Source organism: Pundamilia nyererei, unplaced genomic scaffold (genome assembly GCF_000239375.1).
Source record: "Pundamilia nyererei isolate P.nyererei 1_Seehausen unplaced genomic scaffold, PunNye1.0 scaffold00361, whole genome shotgun sequence".
Taxonomy (NCBI): Eukaryota; Metazoa; Chordata; class Actinopteri; order Cichliformes; family Cichlidae; genus Pundamilia; species Pundamilia nyererei.
Window position 1 is genome coordinate 404,728 of NW_005187762.1, and position 11,428 is coordinate 416,155.

Sequence of the window (11,428 nt, forward strand, 5' to 3'; positions counted from 1 at the left end):
TGTGTGTGTGTGTGTGTGTGTGTGTGTGTGTGTGTGTGTGTGTGTGTGTGTGTGTGTGTGTGTGTGTGTGTAAACTGTGATGGCTTGCGTGGCTGTGGGAGAGTTGGATTAACGGTTATTTAGCCAGATTTTTTTTATCTGTGAATAAACATTGCAAGCAAAGAAATGCTCTTTGGGGTTCAGCGGGGTGCGGTTTTCCTGCTTGTGTGGTTGTTCTTGGTGTTTTGTTGGCGCAGGAAGTGAAAGCAGACAGACCACAGTGAAACCAGTTCTGACTAAACCCAAACATAACCCATGTTCTTCCTAAGAATGAGCTGTTAGACTTTGTCCGGCAGGAATTGCATCATAATGTCAGAAATCTGACTCCTGCATGGTTTATTTTTTTAAATGGAGAACAGTAATGAAGCACAATCTTATTATCGACTGTATTTCTGCTGCCTCTTACAATGTGCTACCTTTAGATAGACGTGTTTTTAGTCAAACATGACGACAGTTTTACAAATAAGCTTCACACCAGAGACCTTGACGGACCTAAATGTGTGATATCACTGGTTTAATGTTTCTGTTAAAATATAAGCAGAGATGAGGTGAAAGTGAATTAAAAATATTTTTCATTCTTTGGGTTAAATTTAAAAGAGGAAGTCCTCTGCAATCTGAAGGTATCCAATTAATAAACATATCGTAAATCTAAGATCAATCTTTGTTAGATTTGACTGTTAAAATTGTTGTTTATGAACAGAGAAAAGAGAAGAAAGAAAAAAGAAGGAAATCATGGACCCGGAATTCTTTGCAGTTTATTTAATGTTTTGTTTCGGGGTTTTTTTGGGTTTTTTTTTGTTTGAAGGCCAGCCAGGAAGTTGGTTAGCATTGCCTTGGTTCCTTTGATTGAAAGAAAATACCTTTTTTGCAATAATAAAGAAGTTTATCAGTAACATATTATTTGCAACTTAACTGAGATCTTCCTAAAAGCAAAGCACTAACGTTAAACTATAAACTACACCGCATGATGTCAGCATAACCACGAATAACTTCCTATTTTTAGCGTGATGACACTGAAAATGTCTCACAATATAAAAGCTTCATAATTGACAGCTGAGATTTTTACTTAAGCTTCATATTTTTAAGCTCGTCTTAACCCCAGACCTTATTTCAGATGAGTCGGCGTCAAACTTGTCCATTAAAACACATTAAAAACAAGGAAGCTGTGTAGTTATTTCCTGCTTTTAAGCCTCCTCTGCATCACCCTGGAGATGCCCACAAAATGTAATGACGTACAGCATTGAGTTTGAAGTAGAAGCTGGTTCAGGATGATCAATAAAAATGATGGACAGTAAATCAAGCCGTCCATTTTCTTCAAGTTATCTATTTAACAGCCACATTTAACAGGGTGAGAGGTTGGCTGCACCCTGGGCACGTCTGTAGCCTGTCACAGGGCCACCACAGAGACGACTATTCATGCTGAGAAAACAGGAAAATATAAATCAATGAATCTCCAAAAAGTTGATTCTGTTCATCTGGACGCAGCGTTCTGTGGGAGAAACGTTTCGTCACTCATCCAAGTGACTTCTTCAGTCTCAGCTGACTGCAGGTTTCCCCAACCTTATAAACAGTACATTTGCATAATGACTTAAACCAGCCCACTGAGGGAACAATGGACCGGGAGGTCAGTTCCTTAATCATAATTATGCAAACACCGGGTCTCTGTGGCTTTTAAACCCCAAAACACGCTGCGCCAAAAACTCTGTTACTCTGTTAAGTACCAGGAGAATTGCCAGGATTTATACATCGGGGAAACCAAACAACCTCTGGCGAAGCGGATGGCACAACACAGAAGAGCTACCTCGTCAGGCCAGGACTCTGCAGTCTATTCACACCTACAGGCCAGTGGACACTCAAGGATGAGGATGTACACATCCTGGACAGGGAGGAACGCTGGTTTGAGGGCGGAGTCAAGGAGGCCATTTACATTAAAAGGGAAAGACCATCTCTGATCAAGGAGGGAGCCTAAGGGTACATCTTTCGCCATCTTACAATGCTGTGATTGCAGCCATTCCCCAACTCTCTGTGAATGGTACTCATGGCCATTGATCAGTGGGTTTTGGTCAGTGATTGTTGATCAATGGTCATGAGAATTTGCATAATTATGATTAAGGAACTGACCCCCCAGCCCATTGTTCCCTCAGTGGGCTGGTTTCAGTCATTATGCAAATGTAGTGTTTATAATATTTGGGGAAACCTGCAGTCAGCTGAGACTGAAGAAGTCACTTGGATGAGTGACGAAACGTTTCTCCCACCGAACGCTACGTCCAGATGAACAGAATCAACTTTTGGAGATTCCTGGATGATTGAGAATGCATCAAGATGATAAATCAATGAAAGCATATAAAGAGCTAACTTGAGTTTTTTGAGCCCGTTTTCGCCGTCTGACTAAGATGTGTCCGGGACACCACCTTGTTATTTCAGGAGGCACCGGGGCAGACCCAGAACACACGGGGAGATCATGTTTCTCTGCTGCCTTGGGAACACCTCTGCCTCCTCCTCCCTCCCCCCCCGCGCCTGGAAGAGCTGGAGGAGGGGCTGGTAATAGGGAGGTCTTGGCATCTCTGCTTGGACTGCTGCCTCCAAAACCTGGACCCATTAAGCATCAGAAAATGGATGGATGCCATATGTATCATAGTAAAGCAAGGTGCTGGGTATATTAAAAACTATGGAGACTGTGAGAATTCATTACGGGCTCCTGTGGTGGTTCTGGAGGTCAATGTCAACTAGTGTTTAATTCTTATTTGCTCACATGAAAACTGTATACAATTCAGCACACATCAAGATATTTATAGAATTACAGCATGCTGAAAGATTTACAGCATCTTTCAGTTCAATGTTTGAGTTTTATAGCCCACAACGATACTATTTTTCATTCTTATTGAACAAATCTCATTTTAGGCAGCAAGCAGACACAGTTGGAACATGAGTTGGTGAGTCAGTGTTCAGCCTGAGGATGTGGTGGAGACCAAAAGTTGAGCTAAAAGAGAGAAAATATCTGATTTTGATTCGTGTGACCTAAACCCAACAGTTAATCTGTCATCATTGCTAAAATGTTTGCAGAAAAATCTGTGGGACAATCCCAAAAGGTTGATTCTGTTCATCTGGACGTAGCATTACATCCAAATGCACAGAATCAACTTTTCGGGATGTCCTTCCCTGGATAATTGAGCATGTATCAAGACTGTGGAACAATCCTCTGACCACAGGCTGATCACCTGATAAAATAAAGTTCACACTTCACCTGAAAGATCTTTAAACATTACAACTTTAATCTAAGTGGGCTTTACTCAGCTCCAAACGGCAGATAGATGGAACCTGGATATGATAATGTGGATGTTTATATCAGTGATGTCAGTCAGGATTTCAGGATTGCCACACGGTAAAGCATTGCTTTACTTCAGAAACCTTTTCTCGTGCTTTCTTATAAGCGCTCTTATCCATTTTTTAACCTCTATACACATCTTTTCTTTTCCTGGATTCCTCTTTAATCCCCTTTCTTGTACTACAGCCTACCGGTCCATTCTCCTCCTCCTTTATTCTCCCGCAGCGGCAGTTAACCTCACATAAGACACTAATCCAAAGATCAGGATTAACAGAGGAGAAGCACAGGAAGCACATAGTCCCCTGTACAATTGTATGTGTTAGCATGCGGAGCAAGAGTTGGGGAAAAAAAGGAAAAACAAACAAAAAGGGGTCAGTGGTGTTCACGTGTGCACTCATGAATGAAGAGGATTCACTGGAGAGGATTTTCACACAAACTGACCCAGAAACATGAATGTGAAGAGAAATGCTGTGCGTGGGTGAAACACACCAGTGAGCTTGTCATGTTGGCTGGATGACTCATCTAGAATTTGGGATGTGGACCGGGAATTTTGCATAATTCCAATTAAGAAATTCACCTGAAATCCTTTTCAGGCAACATGAAATGATCCATTTAATGAACTGAACTGACCGTCAGACAGGAACTGTAATGGGTTTAGAGCGCTCTGATGTTGGTCGCTGTGCTGCCGTTAATGATACCCTGACATTTCTTTTCAGTGCACAAGCAGCGAGTGGTTACATGTTGACTCTGAGATCAAATGTTTCTCTGTTGGTTTAGACCAGACTCAAGGCTTCCTGATTATTTTTCCCCCACAGCAACTGAACCTGACGTCTGTAATAAGCAATTAATGTCAGATAAAGAGTTTTAAAAACACATCAGAACAGGATTCTTAGAGCTAGTTTTATCCACAGAGACGGTTGCTTTTAAAATCTAAAAGTTTAATTGGCACATTCTGATCTGTTTTACTCTAGATGACCACATCCAGTTTTGTTCCTTACCTTTGACTTAACCACCATATTCCCACATTACCTACCAGGTGAGCCCCGGGCTCCAGACTGAGTGCTAGCCATGCTGCAGCAGATTGAGCCATCGTCCAGCACCCTGCAGCTGGTTGCCAGTGATATGAGCGACATCATGGACAATCTGGACACCCGCGATCTCGATTTAGGCGATGGAGATTATGACACGACAGACACCAATGCACCTGGTACCTGCCATCACTTTGCACTCTGTGCAGGTGTTTCTCTACTTGTTGTGTAAGCGATTTGTTTGTGTAACTGTTTATATTTTTTCAATAGCAGAGGGTTTGCCTTTTAAAGAGATTTACAACACAGTGGGTTTCAAGGAGACAGAGGCCAAAGTCTACCTTTCCTCTCCCATCACTGTCAAAATCCTGGAGGTGGAGCGTTTCACCTCAGTTCAGGACCGCTTCAACCTCACCACGCAGAGGAGCGTCAACAAGGTGAAGAGCTTTTTGTCACTGTAGGGAAGAAAATGCATTTAGCCGTACACTATACATGAAGCATGGAGGTAGCCACTGTGACGTCACAGTTTGAGCCAGAAGGGACTATATTTGTAGAAGAGGATGGGGTGCTAAGTTGCAGCTTGATGGTTAGCAAGCTGCATCTGTATATTGTGTGGATGCAACACAGACACAGATACCTGCTGATTAGGGCTAAGCAAGAAACTGGGTACCAGAGTTTTACTTACCAATACTGTAACATAGGTGATGGTTTTTACCTCCCAACAAGGCACAATATCTGTCCATTAAAATGCTCTTAAAAGCACCAGCAGTAAAAATGCACTGAAAAGGTCCATTTTAGTAACTTGATGTAGCTGAGGTTGGGTGTAGCAGCAGCTGAGATGGCATCTACAGTCATGGATAAAGCAGAAGAAGTCATTATTCCAGTTCCAGGGAAACTTTTAGCTGCTTAGGAAAACCAGGTAACTCGATTACTTAAAGATTCCAACAACGTAGTAAAAGTTGGCAGTTTATCAACCAGAAACAAAAGAAATGATGTCAAAATTCAAGACTAAATCCCAAACTTTATTTTAATCCCATTTATTTGATGAGCTTTTTGAAATGATAAACACTGAATGTAAATAACTGGAGGCCCTGCTGTGTGTGCAGTCAATGCCAGCTGTGTATAAAATTGAGATGAAACATGGAGAGTTTACATGGTTGGTGAAGAGGAAGGAGAAGCACTTCATCGATCTCCACAGAGAACTGAGAACATACAAGACCTTCATGAAGATTCCACTTCCACGCAGGTACCTCAGTGCCTCCTGTGCCTATTCACAGTTCATATTTTATCTTCACTGTGCTTTGCAGAGCTCATTTTCCCTGCCTGTATTTCCACTGCATGTTCTTGGATTTGAACACACAGCCTCCTAACAAAACTTTATTTTATTTCTCTCTCTGCAGTCACACGGTGAAGAGGAACATACCGTTGAGGAGTGAGGTGAGCCAGATCCCAGAACTCCCCAGAGGAGGCGATGGCGAACTGGACAGAGGAGTTTCCAGTCGAAGGGTAAATTGCTCCTGATGGCCGATATTTAATTTTATGGTACCAGATTTATGTACTACGTATATTAAATTGTACTGAATATTTCTCATTGTTTCCTTGATCTAGAAACAACTGGAAGATTACTTGAATACTGTGCTAGCGATGCAGATGTATAGGAACTACCACGCTACGGTAAGGACACAAAAGTTACAAAGTAACTACATTCTGCTCATTTTCAGCTCCATGTTTTTGTTTTTGGATTCTATCAGAGTCACTTTGCATAATTCACAGTTCCAAATAATCCTTCTTACCTTAAACTTGGCCCCTCAGTTTTAGGTCCAACCCCCTCTAAGCCAACTTCTGATTGGCTACATCTTGCAAACAGGTTTAAGTAAGAAGTGGGCAGGGCTTCTTTATCTAACATGACCGGGTTAAAAAAGAGAGAAAGAAACTGAGTGTTTAGAGTATTCTGGAATCCGAGCTTCATTTTTAAAAACTTTGGCAATGCTTAATATGAACATCCACTGTAGTAACACTGTACATAATAGAGAAAAGCATAACAGTTAACCTTGAAAGGTTTCAATATATTTTGGAAAACACTGACGACCTTTTCAGGTCAACTTAGAAGATGATAAGTAGACAACAATCTTCTGAAAGTGAGTTTATAAATATTTTTGCTTGATTTTCAGATGGAGTTCATTGATGTTAGTCAATTGTCTTTCATTCACGACCTGGGACCAAAAGGACTGTAAGAATCATTTGTTATCAATGTGTCAATTTTTCACTGAAATCTTGCACTTTAAGAAATATATCCAGTGAAATTCTGAAATTACTACTCAAAGATGGTGTAGGTGGGGAGTGCAGGTTAACCCCTTAGCAGTCGGACGTACCGCCCACGGGACATTGGATGGTTTAGGGGACTAATTGGACTGCTAAGGGGTTAAAGTTGATGGCAAAATATTTAATCTTGTCTTGCTTTGTATAATAAGGTTCTCCTAACCAGTCCTTTCTAAGTATTTTTCTATATTATGAACTGTCCTTTTGTCTTTTAGAGAGGGAATGGTGCTGAAGAGATCCGGCGGCCATCGGATCCCCGGCATGAACTGCTGTGGTCGCAGCAGAATGTGCTACCGCTGGTCCAAACGGTCAGTAAATAATCAGGATTCTTACAGGATGTTTGCTTAGCCTTAATAGTCTTGGTCAATGTGAGCTTGTGATATGTCACAAATACACAGCAGCTTGGGTAAAACAGGAAATGACGGGGAAGCTTAGAGACATCTTACCGGTGCATCACCTCGTCTATGCAGAAGATGCAATGCTGTATTTATTGGCTGTTTAATCTGAGGAAAGGGTTCAATTCTTGGGGGTTCTGAAGTGAAAAGTTAGTACTCGATTTAAGAAAACCATTTGAATCTATCTATGTAGCTGACAAAACAAACGTCCTGAAGATGAGATTTAAATATAAAGCATTTAAAGCAATGTTTTATGTTATGCTATCTTATCTGGAACCTTATCTGTACAAACCTTCCTTAGATTTATACTTGAAATTAGTGTTAAAATCACTGTAACGGTCTGCAAATTGTACAACTGCAGTTCAGAATCGTTAATGCCTTGGATACGGAGTAAAATGCTGACACGTCATTTTAACAGAGCCTCTTATTAATGGCAGGAAAGAAGGGTTAAAAGGTAAGTCCACTAAACAACAAGAGGAAACCTTGATTAGGATCGTCAGTGTTGCCACAGCTGACTGACTCAAAAACAGTAAAGTTCTTTCCATTTAGCTTTAGATTCATTTTCTTTAGCAAACAGTAGAATTCACCTTTGATTCTTTTTATTTAAATCCTTCATCTTATTCCCAGGATGTGCATCATAAGTTAAATGCAAATCCACACTCAATCACGCAAGGATAGGAACTAATTGCATGAACCCCTGGGTGTGAAATGGTGAACAGAAGGTTATAAGAATATTAGAAACATTGCTCCGTGTATTTGTTGCGCTTCATAGGGGGTTTCCTGAACCATCCTGCTTGGTTCATTACATGTAGGAAGAGTTGACATTTAACCAGTTTAACCAGTTAAATATGTGGCACGCCAAATGGGGTATTTAACCTTTTTAAAATGCCGTGATCCATCATAACAGATAAACATTTTGAATCTAAGAAGCTCGTCAGCTTTCTTTATTTATGCATTTATTTTAATTTTAAAGGGGAGCCATTATGTTTACATAAGCCAAATGGTGTTTAAGGAAGTATATGACAATAAAAAACTTTTACTTAAAATACTGCCTGTGTGTGTGTGTGTGTGTGTGTGTGTGGTGAAGGACTCGTTTCTGCTGTACATGAAGATGGATTCAGGCGCCATCTCCTTTGTAATGCTGTTTGACAAAGAGTTTGGCATCAAGATGGACTCCAAGGACACGGATACCAAACACGGCGTCCGTGTGGACAGTCTCTCCAGGTCTGCGATGGCTATTTTTACTGCTTATGTTCAATATTTTAAGGCTTGAAGAAAATCAGAAACTGAAGTAGTGTTTGTGCAGGTCATTGGTGCTCAAGTGCAACAGCTACAGACATGCCCGCTGGTGGGGTCAGTCCATTGAAGGCTTTGTCCAGAAGTATGGCTCAGCCTTCCTCAAAGATCACCGCTTTGGATCTTTCGCTAGAGTGGAAGTGAACATCCCTGCCAAATGGTAACCACACTTACTCTTTCTGCTGTAGTTACACTCACATTTGACATCTTAAAACTTGTTATTTAACATTCAGATCACTTCTAGTCAAAGTAGTTTCAGTTCCTGAGTCACATTAGACCGAGTTAGGGATACACCGATCTACATTTGTGGACTGTGCATCGGGCCGATCCTGTTGACAGACTCTCAGACGATTTCTTTATTTCAGTTCTTTGTTGTTCTGTGTTTACTTCAGTTTAAAAGCAGCAAAACAATATAACCTCAGTAATGGATACCTCCAAAACACACATCACTATTCTGCTGCAATAGGTAAATGCATCATGACTGGAAAGCTCTCAGCGCCTGCTACAGAAAGTGAATGCAGAGCTGTTAAAATGCTATTTAATGATGCTCTCAAGTGAAAGAGTGAGTGAAGGCTGCAAAGTTCAGCTGCAAGTGAACACATCACCATTTAAACTGAACTTCTGGATAACAGCGGGTAAAATCCACTGCCATTATAAAGCATTACAGTACAGTTTCCATAAAAGCAAGCGAACAAGATGTGGATACAGGTCAGTTTTTTCTTCACTGCTGTGACGCTGATGCTTCAGGCAACTTAAAACTCATGGATACGAGCTGATCTGTGTATGAACTGAGCTTTTATTTATTAACAAGCAGTAAAAAACAGCCTCACATCTTCCTCTTAACCTTAAACTGAAGCACTTTAGTGCCAATCACCAGACCCAGGATCACTTTAAAAAAAAGTCTAGACGATACCCGGTCCAGCTGGCACAGTGTGCAGGTTAGTGTGTGTTTGTGTACTTCTGCCTTTGTGGGAACTGCTTTGAGGTTTAGACTTTAAACATGAGGACATTTATAGAAAGTGATGAGCCACTTTTAGAGATTTAAAGACTGTAGCTGCGAGGTTACACAAAGAAAAAGCATTATGTAAGAGGCAATCCTCACAAGGTAGATGCACAAATGTGTGTCTCGCGCTGGAGTAACCCGACACAAAGCAAGGGAAAGTGAGACTCACCTGCTCATCACCTGTCCTCCCGCTGGGGAACCCTATACCATCTGTGAGACACACTGTGAGTGAGTGTGTGCCTGCTGTCAAGAGCATAAGGATTCAACAGGCAATGGACAGATTGAAAGTGAGAGGAGAAGTGTTCGTTTCATTTTTCTTTCTGTCCAAACAAGAGCAAAAAGCATCAAACACTGACATGAAACCAGAGGACGGCTAAAGCTGAAACCTCGGAGGCTGAAAAATGAACCTAGTGCTCAAGTTCCAATAACTGCAGGTCCTCTAATGTCCACTGGGGCTGGCTTCAAAAGTGAGTCAGTTCCCTACAGACTCACATGTTAAAATGCCTAATTTTACAGCAGAAGTAAACATGTTTACAGCCTCCTGCAGAAACTGTTTTGTCTCTTAGACAGGATCAAAGGTCAGGGAAAGCTGGAACAGCTGGGCTTGAGGAGGGATGAGAACACGCTGATTGCTCTGTCTTCTGTTTAACAGAATGGGAGCAAGTTTTCCCACCTGGTGCACGAGAGAGAGAAAAAACGAAGAAGTGAAGGTGGAGGAAGGACATGAGGAAGGGTGTGACAGGGAGAGGGAACAAAGAGGAGGGAGGGCAAGAAGTGCACGTCAGGCTACGTCGCAGGTTATAATTCAAATAGCACAAGAAAAAGCTCCATTCCTACTCTGCCCCTGATTCACTCCTCCTACATAAATAAAAAAGTTAGCACTCCACTCACGAGTCAAATAGAAATAAAAGCAACTTAAATAAGAGTCAATCTCAGCGAGTTAAAGCAGCAGACACATCACAACCTCCGCAGCTGTGTCTTTGTCAGAGAAGGTGGACAGATGGTAATTGCATGCAGGAGGAGATGTGAGGATAGTGTTGCAGTTTAATTCAGCATGCATGGCTTCCACAACATCCTACAGCAGGGGTGGGGAACTCCAGGCCTCGAGGGCCGGCGTCCTGCAGGTTTTAGATGTGTCCTTGATCCCACACAGCTGATCTAAATGGCTAAATGACCTCTTCAACATGTCTTGAAGTTCTCCAGAGGCCGGATAATGAACTAATCATTTGATTCAGGTGTGCTGACCCAGGCTGATATCTAAAACCTGCAGGACACCGGCCGTCGAGGCCTGGAGTTGCCCACCCCTGTCCTACAGCAACATGATGACCAGTCAGGTTATAGATAAGTGGGACCCTTCATCAGGACCCTGATTAGAAACCCCTCCAGGCTCGACTCATAACTCATAATCCCCCAGGTTAAAATCAGCTGAGACAGTTTGGAATGAGTTGGAGTGCAAAGTAAGGGAAGGACAATTCAGTTTATGAAGGGCACACCTTCAAAATAAAAGAATCCAGAATATTTTATAATTTTATATGTGGTGAACTAGTTCTGATGCCTTCTGTGTTGTTGTTCACAGTAGGAAAGAAAATAAACAAAGTGTTGAATGGGGGAAAAAAAACAGATTTCATGGACGTCTTGTCTTGTGCTCCTTCGATTATTTCTTTTTTTTGTACTTTTTAATATGAAATTTAAAAAAAAAACAGTTTTGGACTGATTTTCCCATTTTGAGAAGGTGATGATTGAAGTGTAATTTGTGGGTATGTTTGTGGTTCTTCTGAAGGTACGTGAACGGGAAAACATACATGGAGGATGTGGCCAATGCTCTCGAAGAAGCCAAGGAGGAAATCTTTATCACCGACTGGTGGTGAGTGTTCAGCGCACACAGAGCTGTGAGTGTGTGTGTGTGTGTGTGTGTGTTTCATAGTGCACTGAGTGCACGTGGCGGTCACCTCTAAGAGAGGTTTCTGGTCAAATAGATCAGTTACAATCTAGCTACTGTTACTTACACACACACACACACACACAC

At 41.6% G+C, this 11,428-nt stretch overlaps 1 protein-coding gene across 1 annotated transcript in view; it reads left to right on the forward strand.

Moving 5' to 3' along the window:
• Positions 1–11,428, forward strand: part of LOC102196613 (phospholipase D1-like) — a 50,023-nt gene that overhangs the window by 20,893 nt on the left and 17,702 nt on the right. Inside the window, exons 2-11 of the mRNA XM_013915783.1 lie at positions 4,401–4,571; positions 4,663–4,826; positions 5,496–5,635; positions 5,790–5,895; positions 5,998–6,063; positions 6,561–6,619; positions 6,924–7,022; positions 8,181–8,327; positions 8,410–8,559; positions 11,183–11,266. Of these exons, the coding sequence (XP_013771237.1) occupies positions 4,433–4,571; positions 4,663–4,826; positions 5,496–5,635; positions 5,790–5,895; positions 5,998–6,063; positions 6,561–6,619; positions 6,924–7,022; positions 8,181–8,327; positions 8,410–8,559; positions 11,183–11,266 (1,154 nt within the window). The 5' untranslated portion in view covers positions 4,401–4,432. The remainder of the gene's footprint in view (positions 1–4,400; positions 4,572–4,662; positions 4,827–5,495; positions 5,636–5,789; positions 5,896–5,997; positions 6,064–6,560; positions 6,620–6,923; positions 7,023–8,180; positions 8,328–8,409; positions 8,560–11,182; positions 11,267–11,428) is intronic.